The sequence below is a fragment of the Microtus oregoni genome, unplaced genomic scaffold (assembly GCF_018167655.1).
Source record: "Microtus oregoni isolate MIOR12 unplaced genomic scaffold, Mior012 000079F_ref0000094, whole genome shotgun sequence".
In the NCBI taxonomy this organism is placed as follows: domain Eukaryota; kingdom Metazoa; phylum Chordata; class Mammalia; order Rodentia; family Cricetidae; genus Microtus; species Microtus oregoni.
Window position 1 is genome coordinate 2,338,825 of NW_024544537.1, and position 18,599 is coordinate 2,357,423.

The following is an 18,599-nucleotide window of genomic DNA, read 5'->3' on the forward strand; positions in this document are numbered from 1 at the left end:
TGAGTTACAAATTTTGTTATGATTTTTGAGATAGGGCTTCTCTATGTAGCCCTGGCTATCGTAGAATTCAAATTGTAGTCCAGGCTGGTCTTGAACTCAGAAATCTGCCTGCCTCTGCCTCCAGAGTGCTGGGGTCAAACGTATGTGCTACTATCACCTGGCACATGACATTATGTTTAGAATTTGAAGTGTTCTTCAGTAGTAACTTCTAGATTTAAGGATTCCTTTATAACCATTATAGTATGTTGAGCAATTAACATTATTTCTTGACAAAAATATAATCTCATAGCTACTAGACCAGGAAGACATTATATAGAAAAGAAAATCATAGGAGAGTAAAAGTGCCTACATGTGTTTATTATGTCTTATATAAATGTAATTTTCCTTCACCTATTAATAAGGTTGACATCTTGTAAAGAAGCAGGAGGAAAAAATGAATCAGAAAAAAATGGCTATTTTTCTAAGAGATACTGGTCCAGACTATGAGACCAGATAAATTGGTAATCCAGAATGAGATCTTTTCCCTACTGCCTAATAAGAAAGAGAGAGAGAGAGAGAGAGAGAGAGAGAGAGAGAGAGAGAGAGAGAGAGAGAGAGAGAGAGAGAGCGCTGTGGGGATCAAAGAAGAATTAATGGAAAGCCTGCTTATTGTTAATGACCACTTCACAAAGATATATTATATAATTTCTCCTGCATAGAAAATAAAGATGTATGTCTAATTTACCTTTTGTCATAACTAAGGAAAAATATAATTATAACTTTCTAGGCTTTAACTCCATCCTAGAAGGATATACTATTACCTGAGTAAACAGGAAGTGCATAGCAAGCAACTTCAAATATTCTAGAAATGACAGAGACATTTAGCTGCCTGGATAGTCACCCAGACTTTTTTTGCAATACTGAGGAATTCTTCTTTACCCTGTATTCATAGAGTATCTGGCAGACTTTTCAGTGAAGCAGAAAATTTGAAGGACTTTCCTGCCTTGTATTGGCAAAGTTCATCAGTTGTTTTCCTCTGTGTTCTGCAGAATGTCCAGCAGTTTCTTCTGTGAAGCAGGAACATTGCAATACCATCCTGTCTTGTATTGCAAAAGTTCATTTGTAACTCTCCTATGGGTCCTGCCCATCCAGTTTATACAACATATGCTCAAAGCAATTCAGGCAAGAGCAGGTTTTGCCCAAATGACTTGCCTTGCCACATTAGAAGTAAACTCCATGAGAACTTTCTCTGATGCCCATTAAACTCTTGGAAGTAAATGGTGCTACCGGAAGCAGATATGTCTCACTGTTGAGAAAAGTCTAAGTTCTTAAAACATTTTAAATCCTATAACCTGTGATCTTTAGAGTGTTTGAAGTTTACCTATCTAATGAAATACATCTTTGTATACCTAGAAAACCTAACTAGTATGGATATAAGTTCGACCATTATAAATGACTAACTATTAATCTGTCAAAGATAGGATGGCTAATAGAGTATTTAATTTTGTCAAACTCAAATAAACTAAATAGTGTGACTATAATTCTTGCTTGATAATTGTTTTGCTATATGCAATTTTACTATGTTAAAGTCAAAAATCTTCCTTTGTGATTAGGCAGAAATGGGAAAATGCAGTGGGACGATCCTTCTGTACATTGTGAATATGTACTGCTCTCATTGGTTGACAATAAAGCTATTTGGCCAAGGACAAGGCAGAATAAATTTAAGTGGTGCAATCAAACTAAAAACAGAGATGAAAGAGGGTGGAGTCAAAGCAGATGCCAGCTAGGCACTGAGGAAGCAAAATGTGTAGGAAATGAGGTAACAAGCCATGAACCACATCACAAAGCATAGATAAGAAATATGAGTTAATTTAAATGTAATAACTAGCTAGTCATAAGCCTGAGCCATTGACCAATTATTTATAATTAAAAACAGAAAATGCAAATATGGCTATTCGCCCTACTTAAAAGTCCATAGTGGAGTTAATAAATATCCTAGTTTGATTTCTATTCCTGTGATAAAAACTGTGACCCAAAGCAATATAAGAATTAAATGGTATATTTGGTGTATGTGTCCTGATCACAGCCCATCACAGGGGCATTGGGGAAGCCATCAAGAACTCAATGCAGAAACCTGGAGGCAGGGACTGAAGCAGAAGCTATGGAGGAATGTTACTTACTGACTTAGGACTCACGACTTTGTCAGTCTAACTTTTTATATAACCCAGGACTACCTGCCTCTGTTTGGTACCAAACACAGTGGGTTGGGCCCTCTCACATCAATTACTAATCATTAATCAAGAAAATGTTCACACAGACTTGCCTACTGCATGATCTTATGAACACATTTTCTTTAGTGATGTTTCTTCTTACCCTAGCATGTGCCAAAGTGACAAAAAAACAAAAAACAAAAAACAAAAAACAAAACCTAGCTAGCACAATGAATGCATGGATTCTTAGACTAGTTGTTTTAGTACCACAAGTGATGTACATTTACAATATTCCTGCATTATTCCAATTATTCAATAGCTGTCAACTTTGATAAGCATAGTCCTAGGTAACACATAATGGAGGGCGATGGGTAAATGTTAACTACAAATTGTTTTTTACTTCCATATATAGAAATATACCATGTAACCTTCAGTGACACAGCTTATAAGTAAGCAGCTTTGGGGATACAGTCTTTTCAGATAATTTAAAATAGTGCCTGAATCTTTTAGGATAAAGTCACAAAAGTTATACTATATGAATATTGCAAATTGCAAGTGTGTAAATTATATACATATACATATATAATTTCTGAATATATATGAACTCACAGAGTATTCATTGCTCCAATGGCATTTATTTGTAAACTCAAACCATCATATTGACTCCAATATTTTTCTACTCTATATTTTGTCTGCCTATCAAAATCACCCCTTGGGCAATACAGTAGTAAAAAAGGTGGTCCATTTATTCATTTACAGAGAAAATGTCTTAAAACTCTTGAAAATTTTCTTATTCTCCTCCTTTGCTCATATTCATAAAGGGACACTGTCCAAGTTCAAGGCAAAGATTTCCATAGTTTACATTTAAAAAATGATAACGTTACTTCTGATGTTCTCACATTAACTTCCTGCAAAGTATCATTACCTACAATTACATTTAATGGAGCAATGAAAGATCACTAAAAAACATAAAATTCTACTGTGCAGTAAAAGTATAATATGAAGGAAGCAATAATAGTTGTGGGGTGACAAAATGACTTCAAGTTACATCTAGAGCAAGATAATGATGCAGAATTGGATAAGTCTTCTTTGGAAGAAATTGTTTAATATTGGTGAGGGAAAATTAAAACTGGGACATTTAATTCTATTGGGTTTATTTCTCATATGTCAAGAGGAATAATATTCTAACTGCACAGAACAGAACAAACAGTACTGACAGGAAGTAGTGCCCAAGAGGAGTAAAGAGATTAGAGGGCCCTAATCTGCTAAGAATTAACTCTCTCGATTCAGATAAATTACATCTCAGTATACTAATAAAACTAGCCAGCCACTATGGGTGCACCTGAAGACTAGAATCAAGCAGTCTGAGGCTTAATAAGAAAAAATAAGGTGTAAAAATAAAATTAAAACTAAGTACTTATTTCAAATGTGGTTAGAAAACAAAAGGCAGAGACAAGCCCAGAGCCTATGGTTCCAAAACTGTCCGAATGTTGGAATCAGTTGCCAATGGGCACATGAAACAAACACACAATCTTGCTGTCATCTTTACATACTGTGAAATAAATTTTAAAAAAACATATTTTAAAATCTGTAATTGTGTTATAATTTCTCATCAAAGTGAACTTCTTTCTAAGATTATTTGCTATATAGGACAATTTGTATATCATTTGTGGAAAATTAGTGTTGTTGATTTCAGGTTGCATTTTAAAACTAGAATCAATTAGTCATCTGAAACATTTCCTGTATCAAAGATCCGCGTTTTACTTTAAGTTGCGTAGTGCATTTGTCTCAGTTTTTGAAAGAGACAGGTAAGCAATGGACAAAACTAGAAAAAAAAATCTAGTTAAAAGTGTGTTGAACAGGAAGTAAAGTGATTCTGAGACACTTGAAATTTTCCTCCTCACTCATAAGAAGAATATAAATTAAAAAGATAATGAGGTGACACCCTCTCTCCTGCCCTGCTTGATTAAAAAATGTTGATAACATACCAAAAAGTTACAGGGATCAAATAATTTGCCTTTTTACTACTGATACATGTTCCTTGAAGAGCTACAATGTCTTGACTAGGTTAGGATTTATGTTCTGGAGCTATTATAGCAAACTTTTAGAGCACTCACTACATAATACAGCCTATGTTGGCATTGATAATACTTCATACATTGAGTTTATTTATACAATGTACCCACTCTAATCAAATTTAAAGTGCTTCTTTTTAAATTGATTTTTATTGAGCTCTACAGACTGCTTTTTAACGTTAAGACACCATAGTCAATTCACATATGGCTTGTTAGCTGGATGGAGATTTCATTATTGTACTTAGAGGGGTTCATTGGGGATTGGTGCAAGCAAATTTTATGTGTTTAAGCAATACACATAAAATATTGGAATGCATGCTTGTTGACAATATAAAACAGCACCAAGGAAATAGGAAATAAAGCAACAATAATTTTATGACTAATTGAAGACTATACCCAAAGTATATTGATTTCAAAGTAGAATGTTTCCTGGTTTGTACTTTAATGCTTGACCTTATGATTTAGTCCACTGCAGATATCTTTTTGACAGATACAATTGTAGAAGATGTACATATGATTTATTATATTATACTTATAGAATCTGAATTTCAAAAGAGAACTTTTAGCATACTTTATGTAGTTATATTCAATAAATCAATTTCATATATTCTAACGAAATTGCCATTTAATAGAGTCTATTACACTATAACCCTCTCTTCATTTTTATTACAAGTGGGTTTATAAACATATTGTAGTATGATGAAGAATAATCAGAATTGAAATAGAAAAGGCTGCATACAGGAGAACTTGTTCCAGAAAGATAATTGTGCACTCTAGAAATGAACCCAAAGCCAGGCACTAATGGACAAGGTTACTTCCTGATAATGTCCCCAAGTGGTGATGGCTTTCTTACTTGCTCTTTGCCTTGAGAATGAATCAAGGGGGCTGGATGTAGTGACTCACATTTTTAATAGACTCACATTTTTAAGATCTCTGGGAATTTGAGGCTCATCTGGTCTATATGGTGTCTCAAAACCAAACCCTGCCTCAAAACCAAATCCCAAACTACAAAATAAAAATCAAATCAAATCAAATAATGGCATTCAGAGATCATAAAAAGGTCTTGATGTTGGGAAACATCAGGGAATGTGTTTGAAGACAGGGTTGATAAATACCTTTGTACTCAATTCCATTAAACAAATAGAAAAAAGAATGGGAGAAATGTCACTTCAGGACTAAGGAACATTCATGATACATGCACAGTAATGATGCATGTATTTTAGGAACGAGTGCACTGAATTCAATGACTGTGGTAAGATAAACAATGATGCATTAGCAGCACAACAAGTATCAAAGCAGGGGTCAAGTTGTCCCTCGCTCCTTCCTATAGAATGTTAAGCTAGAGAACAGTCTTCAGACTGGGGTATACACAACTCTGTGTTTGGATCACATTGGATGTATTCAGAAGAATAAAGCAATATTTTTTATTTTAGTTATTTTAATTTAGTTAGTTTAATTATTTATAGTTTTTTTAAAAAATTTCATACTTGAGCAAACTGTATTTAGAATATTTCAACACTTCTTTCTCACTCCTCTCTCCCCTTCCACGCCTTCTCAAAATCTATTATAAATACAGAGAGAGAGAGAGAGAGAGAGAGAGACAGAGACAGAGAGAGAGAGAGACAGAGAGAGAATATCTGTTGCTGTGATAAACACCTACAATAAACAACTTCGTGGAGGAAAGTGCTTATTTACTTTGCAGGTTACATACAAGGGATAACCAGCTCAACAGCTCGTGGTGGGAATCTGAGGCAGGAACTGAAGGAGAACTACTGAGTAACACTACCTATTGTCTTGCCCCAAGCTCATCTTCAGCCACCCTTTTTTTAAAAAAAGATTTATTTATTATGTATACAATGTTCCTCCTATACACCTCTATGCCAGAAGAGGACCCCGGACCTCATTACAGATGGTCATGTGGTTGCTGGGAATTGAACTCAGATCCTCTGGAAGAACAGCCATTGTGCTTAACCTCTGAGCTGTCTCTCCAGCCCTAGCCACCTTTCTTAGAACCTTCTGCCCGGGGGTAGTACAGCCCACAGTGGTTGAACCCTCCTAAATCAGTCACTAATCAAGAAAAGACCCCCAACAGACTTGTCTGCAGACCAACCTGGGGAAAGCATTTCCTAAATTGAATTTCCTTTTCCCCAGATACAACTAAGTTTTGTCACATTAAAAAAAAAAAAAAGCACAAAATACACAGAAAATACAGTATGCATAGGAAACACCTGATAAACATCAAGTTTAAAATTCCAGGGGTAAAAGTATAGAGATATATTCTATTTTCTAAACTAGTTTTAGAAACTGGCTTGAATATCAGTGTAAAAAAGGGATTTTTGGAGTCCACTTCTTGAGCTTCACAAGGAACACTAAAAATTTTACATATCACAAAAATTGTAGTACATTTCTCTTGATCAACAACACAGTAATTCTAAATATGTTTGTATGACCTGTTCTAAGAATTCTCACCTGGAAAAAAAGCTCATTATTTTCTGTGGACAAGTTAAATTGGGGAATGAGGAAATTCTCCTGGCTCTCTGCTGTTGTCTGTCACTGGATTTGTTTTCTGGCAGTTACTTTCCCTTTTCTTCGTTAAAGAGATGGGAACGGAGGTGTAAGATTAGAATTTTTATTTTCTTGTGCACATCTATAGCAGGGGACTCCATGCTCTCACTGAGATGGATTAAAGGTGTGTGTAATGGGGTCTCCATGGTACAATGGGAACGTCTATTTTTCGTAACATTGTACTCACAGGGTTGAATGCTAGTATATATAATATAAGGTCAAACTGTACTACAGGGTCTATATTTCCAGGTGGATTGGGCCATTGATTGCATCTCAGCTAGGTACTCCAGGAATTGGAACAAAATTGATTTATTCTTGGCTGGTGTGCTAGAAGGCTGCCATGAATCTGGGCTGCAGGAGGCGTGGCTGTTTCCTTTGTTTGGGGTTTCCATTTCCCTTTCCCATTCTGAAGAGACCTGCCAATGAGGTTACTCTTCTCAGCAGTGACCATCTGCTAGCTATGGATCTGGGCCTGGTTTCTTCAGCATGCAACTTCAGGGCTTAAAGGGACATTTAAGACCCTCCATCATTTACTTCCTTCCCCACCAGCAACAAACACAATGGGAGACAGACCATGTTAAAAGTAGAAATTTAAGTGAAACTAGGACTCCACAATGCAGCATGCAGGATGTTTCCATCCACGACTAGGTGGAACTCTGTAGCTTGTCTAGGAGAATGGACCTGTTTTGGGGTCACCATTGTCCATGTATGTAACGCCCCACTTGGGCTCTTTAATAAAACCTAATAAACTTACAAGTTGGATTTGGGATTATCTTTGGTATGCATCTTGGACTAATGCTCTTTCACCAGGAAAACTTAATGCAACAGTGTTAGAAGATGCTTGTCTCGGATAGTTTGCTGCTAAACTGATGCTTGTTTTAGAAAATGAATATAAAAATAAAACTAATGCCTAATAAATAATAGTGAAACACATATAAATAAAATCATTGCAATTGAAAAGGACAATAGGAATAAACTTTATATCTAGCATATGCTACCTATAGGGTGTATTTTGTGAAGGAAATACAATTCTGTCACAAAGCAAAACAACTGATCCTGCAAGAAGGAGGAAGAAAACTATGCTTGCAATCTCAGTAGACTCAAGAAGTGAAGGCTCATGGAACAAGGATCGTATGTCACATAGTTAATGCTTGCTATGAATTTATTAGTAAACTCATTAGCATCAAGTTTTAGCACAACAGAATCCTAATGAGAAATTAGTTTAAAAGTCTGTTAAAATTACAAAATATTCTCATATAACAGATCAGTTATTCATAAATAAAAAAATTATACGTCTGTTAAGCATGGTGGCACAGTTCTGTAATTTCAGCTACTCACAAGTCTGACAAGGTCAAGATCTGCTTGGGCATTTTATCGAGGCTCTCTATAAAACCAAATCATAAAATGAGACTTGGAGATGTATCTCAGTGGTAGAGAGCTGGCCTAGCATTCACAAGGTGCTAGGTTCAATCCCTTCTACTACAAAATACTGTGTGTATTCAAGGTGAACAACATGATATCCTGAGTCTCTTTTGCTGGTACAACTTCAGTTTCATAAACCAGCTTTGCTAAGTTGCTCAGGGGGATCCTGGGCTTTGCTAGAGCAAAATAGCGACTGACCAAGATTGCTGTATCAACTTGAAGAAAGTTTCTACTGGTTACTTCAGCACCATAAATTTCATTTCCACTTTTGAAGATCATTAATTTCAAAAGTCCTTGAATTATGTGGTTCATTTATGCCTCTTAAGGATACAATTCCCCAGTGGTGGTGGCACATGCCTTTCATCCCAGCACTGGGGAGGCAGATGCAGGCAGGTCTCCATGAGTCTCAGGTCAGCCTTGCCTATGGAGCTAGTTCTAGAGCAGTCAGGGCAACACAGAGAAACCCTGTCTCAAAAAACCACACACACAAATATACAATCTCCTCTTTTCTGATTCAAGAATATCTGTCCTCCAGATCCCTCTGACACACCAACCCTTTGAAATGTAATCATCAAGGAAATTTTGCCCTGATCTCCAAGTTTGTGGAAAGATAAGGATTGACTTCAAAACACAAAACTGAAAAACGTTGATGGCCAAAACACGAAATTGAGACACATAGATGGCCTAATTACTTTCATCTGCTTCCCCTAGAAACCCTCAGGTACTTCTCTACTAATTCATCTAGCACTAGGAAGACCCAATCTGTTTTTTGGGGGGTGGGTAGTGGGTATTTGGTTTGGGTGTGTTTAGTTTTTCTTTGTTTTCTTTTTGAGATAGGCCCTTGGGTAGCTCAGACTGGGGCCAAACTCACTAAATACTTGAGAATGGTCTTGAACTCCAACGTCTTCCATTTCTACTTTCTGAGTGCTGGCATTGCTGGCATTTGCTATAACATGCCTGATTTATTCTGCAGTAATTCATGAATGCAAAGACAAGCAATCTTATCAATTGAGACTCATTTCGAATCCTCTCCTGTCTTGTTTGAATAGAATTGAGTTCAATCTTACCCTTACATTGTACAAGTTTTGGGTGAGGTCACTCTTGCCTGTTTAATTGTCCATTACTAGTTTTCTTTGGCAATACTCACTGCAATATGAACACTTGATATGGGTATTTAGTTAGTGCAGTGGTCAGTTATTAGGATTTTGTTAGTGGTCTGCAGATTTGACATTACAGACAATCACAGTTCTAGCATGGTAGGGTTTATTTATAGACCACAAAGGAAAAGCCATTCTTGAGGGAGGAAACACTATCTCTGTCACCAACATGGAAATAACCCATTTACTAAGTTTTAACAGAGAGAATTACACATTTCCCCTAACTCCTACTTCAATAAAAAGTTTGGAAAGCAGTAGTTAGGCTGTTTTATGTCAGATAAACAGTCTACTTCAGGCTCATTATTGAAGGCTTTCATTAAAGATTAAAAGCATAAGGTCCTTTATATAAATTCTAAACTGGTCCCTGGATCTTAGCATTCAATTATCATTTGCGAAATTTGAAATCAACATAGTTTATGTCTAAATTGAGAGTACATTTGAAAATCAAAATTCAAAGGCATGCCTTCTAGTGGGCTGACTGATGGGCAAGGGCTCTGATTATACCTCATTTTCACCCTCTACTGCACGATCTCATTGATTATGTTTCTCAGCTTGCTAAGGGTTCTGTGAGGTGATTTTCAAGATAAATACTGCTATTTGCAGGATTTCCTGAATAGGAATATTTTGGGAGTAAATTGCACAAACCAAGTGATGTGCAGTCAATTTTCACTCTAGCATAAACAATATATTAGAACAGAGCGCTTACGGCTTTTCCATCCTCCCCTCCCCCTCCTTTCTCTCTTCTTTTATTTTAAATTTGGATTTCATTACATAGCTTGCTGCATTTCATCAATAAGCAGGAAATATCAGAGCAGGAAAAACTGAAGCTCATGAAGGACATTACATATTCTTTTTTCTTTCTAACAGGTGCTCAGAGTTTGACCAGAGAAAGTGAATGACCTGAGTTTCAGAGCCCCAGACCTTTTAATTCTGAGGTGTCCATGACCACCATAGATAGAAAAAAGAAAATTTCTTTAAATCGAGTAAATGGAGCCAGGCTGTATCTTTTTTTTATATCTACTTTATTTCACTGTCTTTTAACTGATATTTTTAAGGCATTATAATTTCCTGTGTTAAAAAAGTTGACTTGTTCTCCAAACCATTTAAAAGCTTTATTTTTATTTTGGGTAAAGTGCAGCAAATAACATTTCATTTTATCATTTTTTGCATTGATGGTATATATTTAACTTTTTTAAGCAGAAATGTATACAGTAAGCAGTAAAGACTAAAATCTATAATTTAAGCAAAAACAAAAAGGCATAACCTCAATAAATCATTATTAGAAAGAGACTAGAAATAGAAGGTAGACATAGAGGGATAAAGAATTGGTTATTACTAACAGAGGCCACGATTTGTTGATTAGAAGTCAAGGATTTTTGGATTTCTGGGAGAAGCTCTCCAGTTAGCATACATATGGTCATATGTCCTTTTTGGCCTGAATACTGCCAAAGGAGAAGAAAGAGCTTTAAGGAGCATTTTTGAAATCGATACTACAATGATGAATAATCTCAGTCTACACAGGGAATATGCCAAAGAGTTTTCTGCATGGAAAGATGCAGTTGCATTTTTTTCTCCTTAGTGATTTAAACTAAGTTGTAGGAAGCAAACTGAACGATACCAAAACACCACACAGCCGTGAGAGTGGTGAAGTGGAACTTTGGTAATGAAGTTCCTTAACACAGAAAAGAGGGGCTTCACTCCAGACTCTAAGACCTGTTTATCAGAAACCAATGTGCTCTTGATAAGGGCTGATGTGACTTTTTGATGTTTGAGAACTAACTGGGGACAGGCTGGGGAAAGCACAGACCAGACTAAATTCACTTCTGTAGTGTCAACAAATTTATTAGTTGTGTGATGGGATTTTGTTTTCCTTACTCTTACATATGTTCCAGAGACGAAGACAGCTCTCTCAGAGTATTCACGTTATTATTTTTTTTTCTGAAAAGACATATTTTGATGAACAGATTTTTACCTGAGTTACAAAAGTTAAAACAAAAGCAAAAACATGATTACGAGTTGAGAGAAAAGAATTTTTGTCTTTTCTTTTTTGTGATATAAAATTAAAGACAGAGAAAATATTAGGCCTAGCATAATTGGTAATTTGGATCAACTTATGGCCCATCTGAGCCAAGTAAATGTACCTTCTTATGAGGGTGGTTAATTCAGTAACGAAGCAACAAGAATCGATGAGTTGTAGCACTAGCAATTCTGTAAGCATGTCAACTATGTCTCAGGATACTATGTACTACTGAATTGAAAAAACAAAATCCTAGGAAGGGTGGTTTCTCAGAACTGAAGATGAGCTTTGTCCAGCCATCCCTGGCGATCATGCATGACTCAAGGATAGGGTGACTCAGACATCAGTAGACGTATATCAGTGTCAGGATAGCCAGCACCCTTTTGATTTACAGGCTGTGTTATTACTCGTCTTGTATATTTATATTTTAAAAGTTAACTTAATTTGTTACTGGGTAAAGGTTATTGCTATTCATGAGTTTGATTGTCAGACTGAATTGAAGACCATGACAGTGATTGAACAGGCTGAGTTTTATACTGGGGAAATGATGTTTACTTGTGACTTACAAAGTACCATGTGTTCTCAATGCACAGCTATCAGAGTGGTAAATAAAACCATCAAGAGGAAGCAAGCTAAAAGGAAAACAGTGCACTTTGCAAGTATAACTCAATTTAACTGGACCAAATCTTTCACTCTCTCTATTTTTATTCCTTCTTTTAAGCACGTCTTTCTCAAATGTTTAGGATGAAAATTTTAGATGAGAATCGGCTTTGGAAAAGATATCTACAAATACATACCTATGAAGTGCAATTAATGCAGAGATGAAAACTGGATCATACTAACAACTTGAGGGTGTTATAGAGAACAAGTAACTAAAAACATGTCTAGTAAATTCTGAAAGAAGCAGAAAATACTACTGAAATAATAATGATCACAACAGCATCGACTGTAATGTGGTATCTCCAGCCTTAACCTGACTATTTCTGATATAAAACAAAACAAAATTGAACCCTGCTAAATGAGTTTACCAACGATCACCTCCGGATCCGATCAGCCTTTAATTTGATTAGATTCTTCATTCTTCAGCATCACCAAGATGTTGTCTGCTCACTCTGGCCTGTCTTCAGGAAGACCCCTGTTCATTTAACTAGAATTTTCTTTTACTCCAGGTCTTTCCACTAACCCACTAACCCTGTTCACGTGCAAGGAATTCCTACTTTCCCACGTTTACTCTGTAAACCCCATTCCAGAGATTGCTATGCTTATTGTGATGAACTTAAAAATGTTATCCTTGTCCTGTTCTAAGGAGTGAAAACATTCAAATTAACCAATGAGAAGCTCAATATGGTCATTGACTCATTCAGCCAGAAATGAAAATGTAAAGGTAGAGGCACCCACCTTCAGATCAAATGGTCCTGTTTGACTTGGTTGGCTATAAGTTTCCAATTGATTCCTGATAGGAGATAGCCACAGAAGCAGGTGTTCTAGGTGCTCTTCAAATTTCCCAAAATCTTTTATGTGATCTTCAAGTTCTCCCTGCTTTTCAGGCAAAGCTCTGGAGACCTGAAAGGGGAAGAAAGTCAAAGATAAATAATTATGATATACACTAAAAATAGCTAAGGTATTCAAAAGAAGATGTTAAAGCCATTTGCTGAAACATTTATTTTAAAAGATGCTAAATTTACACATACGACATGGTAAGATCGCATTTACATGTTATAAATCATTGGGTAATATTCATTTTTTTAAAGAGTTAGATATTATTTGCTTTTTTATGATTGCAATACATGCACCTAAGCTAGGTGAGGCGTCTCACATCTGTAATACCAGGATATATGTGATAGAGGCATTGCCATGACCTAACTTTGGCCACAGGGCAAGGCCAAGACTAGTCAGAGTTACAGAATGAGACCCTATATCAAAAGAACATAAAAAACAAGCGCACCAAAAAACTTCACCCACACTTACATAGATGCATATTCCAATTGATCGAAGATAAAGATCATAATCCTTATATAACTTCTCATTACTAAATGTGTATGCCAAACACAGAACTTTGCAGTATTATAAAGAGTAAAGATGGCATTTGGGTGAAAGTAGACTAACAGAATGACCTGCTGGTTATTTTTATGAAAGACTTAGTATATACTAACCATCATGGATGAAAGTTTCAAATGTACTGCTTTCTTTAACCGCTCAAGGCCCCTGCATTCTGCTGTTCTGATCTTCTAAATCTTAAACATAGATAACATTGGAATTGACAGATACCAAATACTTTTGTAAGCAATATGTTATAAGGTTTAATATTGCTGGATCTAATATTAGGTACTTAGATTTAAATCCTGGTTTATGCTGTTGTCTAAGATCCTAGCCCTATTTTCCCTAACTTCCAGTGTCTCTTCCTTAGGCTGGAGATAATACAGACACAATGCTAATCCAAGAATTAAATAAAGTAATCCTTTAAAAATTGCTTAGAATAATTCTCTGCATGACAGTGAAAGACAATAAAACCATTAAATGCTAGCAACAGTTGCTAAAACTCCTGGGTAAACAGAAAGCCAGGATTAGCAAGAATAAAGTTATTTTCTTTAGGGAGCCAAAAATGAAAACTAATACAAAGAAATAGTATCAACTTGTAATGGCAGCCTTGGTCATAATGAAAGAAATGAAAATGATGGCTTTATCTACTCTATTGCTGTCAAAGCTGTGAAAATGTTGATTACTCCATATCACTGGCCCAGTGAATGTATTGACATCCCCTTGTAGAAGATAGTTTGACAATTTGTTTAAAATATGTTCAAATATTGCCTTTGATCACTTTATTTGACTTCAAGAATTTCATTCTGTTTGTATTTCTCTGGAAGTAAAATCAATGCTTAGTGACAAAACATGGTTCGTTTTGTCACTATGATGTTTTAATGCCGAGTGTCGAATTATATTACAGTTTTTGGAAGATATACATGTATCATTTTTTCATTATGTCACATAAAAAGGAAAACCATATTTTCCTCTTAATACAAACTATTGGAGGAAAATTATGCTTTGGATAGTTTAATACTGAATTTTCATTAAGATGCGACTGTATTGACTATTTTTCTCTGACAATATCAGTCAGTCAATGCTGGTAATGGTGGTGTGAGCTGAGACCATCTCATATAAATTTGCTATTGTTTCTTCATCTTTAAATTAGGCTCTAAGAACTGTGCTACACAGACCATGGGCAAAGATAAGAAGTGTGATTTGATTATAAGTTGGAATTACAGTAAATTTTGTAGCAATCTTTGGCCTGTTCTTAAATAATCATTGTTTATATATAATATTTCACATCTTCAATGAACTATAGATATAGACACAAGACTAGAAAAATTTCTAATTTATTTCCAATAATCTATATGTGTTCTCAAACTATATTCTTCATACATGTTCTCTGTGGTAAATGGAAACAAATACATTTAATTCAGTGAGTATCTACCCTAAATTTCACCTAATTTTATGCAAGATTAATTTTTATTATTCTTTAGTTTTATGATTGATAACTTCAAATATTTGAAAGTTTTAATATTTAAAAGTATAGGTTTTACAAATACACAATTTATATACTAATATCATACTTTATACAAAATATCCAGAAAAGCTAAAATTGTGTCTATAAAAAGGTATAAAAGAATTAGCAGAAATGATCTAAGAAAAGGAACATGGTTTCCCTCTAGAAATAGAATTCAAAGCTATTAAGCAAAATTAAGACGAAAACTAGGTGGGAACATCTGTAGTATCTACTTAACAAGAGATCATGTATACTGCATAAAGTTATTATCCAATGAAAGAAGAGGAAATTGAATACATTGATAAAAAAACACAATCAATAAACAAGACAAATTCCAAACACTACATAATCAATGAAATGCAAATTAAAAACAATACTACTTTATCAATTGTCTATTATATTGTCTTCTAGGAAAGAGAATAATGATTCCCTCCCTGAAAATGAGTGACCTTATAATAGTTACTCAACTATATATTTTCACAGTCTTTTGAAACTTGATAATTCACATAGAAAGGAAGATTTTACCCTGAAGTATGAAAACCCCTGAGAGCTTCAGGAAAACATAAAAAAATAGAGGAATATGCTTTATTCATGGAATATAAGACATAATATTATAATTAGTTTTCTTCAAATAATCTATAGATTCAGTGTGAACACAATCAAAATTGTAAGTGAAAGTCTTTCACAGGAATTTAGAGGCTAACTTTATCATTATATAGTTATGCGAATGACTAACATATCCAAGAAAATTTTGATAATAAGCATATTTCAAAGAATATTTGCAATTAGCTCTTATAATTGCTATGTTTACATCTGTGGTATTTTTGTAAGAACAAGTAAACAACATATAATAACAAAAGCACTTCTGGGGTTGTGGCCTGTAGGCATGGTTTTTCTTTTCTTTATGTCCAAAAGCCACTTAATAGTGAATACGTATTATATATGTCTTTCTGGTTCTGGTTACTTCAGTCAATATGTTCTTTCTAGATCCATTCATTTGTCTGCAAATTTCAGGATGTCATTATTTTTTACCACTGTGTAGTACTTCACTATGTAAATGTACCACATTTTCTTTGTTCCTTATTCAGTTGAGGCAACTAAGTGGCTTCCAGCTTCTTGCTATTCAAATAATGCTGCTGTGCTATGAAGATAGTTGAGCTCATGTCCTTGTGGTATGATTGAGCGTCTTTTGGGTATATACCCAACAGTGGTATTGCTGGGTCTTGAGGTAGATAGTCATTGGGTACAACCCATCATTTTTAGGGTTTCTCACTGTCCTGAAATTTACCACATAAGCTAATCAGCCGGGCCTGCATGGTTCATAGATGCATTGTGTCTATCGCCTCTGTGTAGCATTTTCCTATTAAAAAAAAAGCCTTCCATATTTGGAGAGAAACTTTTTACAACATATGATGTGCAAAGTAGGTAAAACAATATTTTTAGGACAGTAATTTACAAAGACATGAAGCAAAAGAATATTCTAAAAGAAGTTGAAACACACCATCCCGCCTGGAAGCTTTTTAAACACATAAAGAACTCAAAATAGCTCCCACAAATCTCTGACCAGATTCAATATAAGTATTTAAACAGTAAGACTGCTGAGAGACACTCTTAAATGAGCCTAGCTACAAAGAAGACTATCTCACCAATCAAGCAGCCAGAATACATAGACCAGATGAAGAGGTTGGAAGAAGCAGAAAGCAGCCAAGCAGCCTGAAAGAGGCAAAGACCAACTGAGCTAGCTGCCTTCAAGAGCCTCAGACCAACTACCTGGAAAAGACAGTTTCAAAACTCCTGAGCTACCTGTAGGCTGTGCAGTGTGCTTTCAGGTTTCCAGATTGTGAGCTGTTACTCATGATGGTGGGTTTTTAATGTAGTTTTCTTCGAGTCATGTTTTCTCCTCTAAGCAGTCCTCACGCATTTTCCTGTAAGTAACTCCAATAAAACTCACTGGTTCACTAAATTGGACTTTGGTGATATCTGTCATTCATTCCCTATCTGGTGTGATGGCAACCTCTCAAGTTCTGAGGAATTACAAACCTGCACTACCACACTAGACTTATTTTACAAATATTATGAGATTGAGCTCAGATTCTCACTTTGCTGAGATATCCCCCCAGCTCCAAAATTAGAATTCTTATATACTGTGAAGATGAATTAGACAATCATAATTTCAAAGATATACATACAGACAGATAGACAAACACACACAAACACACACACACACACACACACACACACACACACACACACATGGGAGGCAGTGAAAGGGGGTGATGGAGTCATTTTACCTGCAACTATATTCGAATTTTAGAAACAACACATAGGCCATAACAGATAAAACTCAAGTGCTTATCAACAGTATATTGCCTGAACTGCGGAATCCTCACACAATAGAACATTGTGCAGAAAGCAAGTAGACAAAGTATGACATATTAAACAACAGAGAATCACCGCACAAATATTGTGAGAAAATATTTTAATGGAGAAAAACATAAGATGTTGCCACTGATATTTATTTCCAAAACAGAGCTAATTTATATGTGCTTGGGATTAAATACTGCCAACACTTATAGAGTGTGGTGACAAGAGAGGTAATATGATGGAGGTGGGTCATTTGTCTATCTGTTGCTTTCATTGGTTAATTAATAAAGAAGCTGCTTGGCCTTTAATAGGACACAAAATTAGGTAGGCAGAGTAGACTGAACAGAATTCTGGGAAAAGGAGCCGAGTCAGGCAGTCGCCATGATTCTTTGACCCCAGACAGATGTATGTTAGAATCCTTCCTGGTAAGACACCATTTTGTGGTGCTACACAGATTATTAATCAAGATATGAGAGTTAGCCAATAAGAGGCTGGAACTAATGGGCCAGGCAGTGTTTAAAAGAATACAGTTTCCATATAGTTTTTTTGGGTAAAGCTAGCTGTGCAGGAGCTGGGTGGTGGGAAAAAGCCTGCAGCTCCTTACTACAGTAATAATATTTGGAAAGGTGATCAAGAAAAAAATCTTAACGTAAGATTTTATTTTTCCCAATTTACCAGATTTATACAACTGAAAACAATCCCTGTAATGTTTTGGCTGATTCTAAATTATTGAACTGAACAATAGTTTTACAGGATGCATCAATATCTATTAAATTATCTTATAAAATGTGCACATTTTATACACATTAATTTAAACAATTACATGAAATAATTTAAAATCCTTAAAAATATTCATTCCCTTTAATACCAAAAGTCCACTTGCAGATATAATAACATGACAAGGATGATCAATTCTGTCACTTAGACTTCTAAAATAGGAAAATAAAGTTCCCTCAGAAAAACAATTTTGATTTATTTATGGACTATTGCATTGGCTTAATGGATACCATTAAATATCTTTATTAAGCAAACATTGTTGACATATTTAAATATGTTCTATTCATCTAGTAAATTTTTCCTTATGTTTTCTTTGTGTATTTAAAATATCAATTTCTACACATAGGAAAGTTCCTGAACAGATATTTTTATTAGAACAACTTACTAGGACCAAAAGGCACATTTAAAAGAAATGTGTAACATCAGGAATTTTTAGGCAAATGTTGAATGAAACTACAATGCATGATAGTCTCGTATTTATTATGCTAG

General features: G+C 35.2%; 1 protein-coding gene across 2 annotated transcripts in view; it reads right to left on the reverse strand.

Moving 5' to 3' along the window:
* Positions 1–18,599, reverse strand: part of Dmd (dystrophin) — a 1,759,261-nt gene that overhangs the window by 746,318 nt on the left and 994,344 nt on the right. For both annotated transcript variants that reach the window (XM_041642825.1, XM_041642826.1), the window contains one exon: positions 12,824–12,988. In XM_041642825.1, coding sequence (XP_041498759.1) covers positions 12,824–12,988 — 165 coding nt within the window. The remainder of the gene's footprint in view (positions 1–12,823; positions 12,989–18,599) is intronic.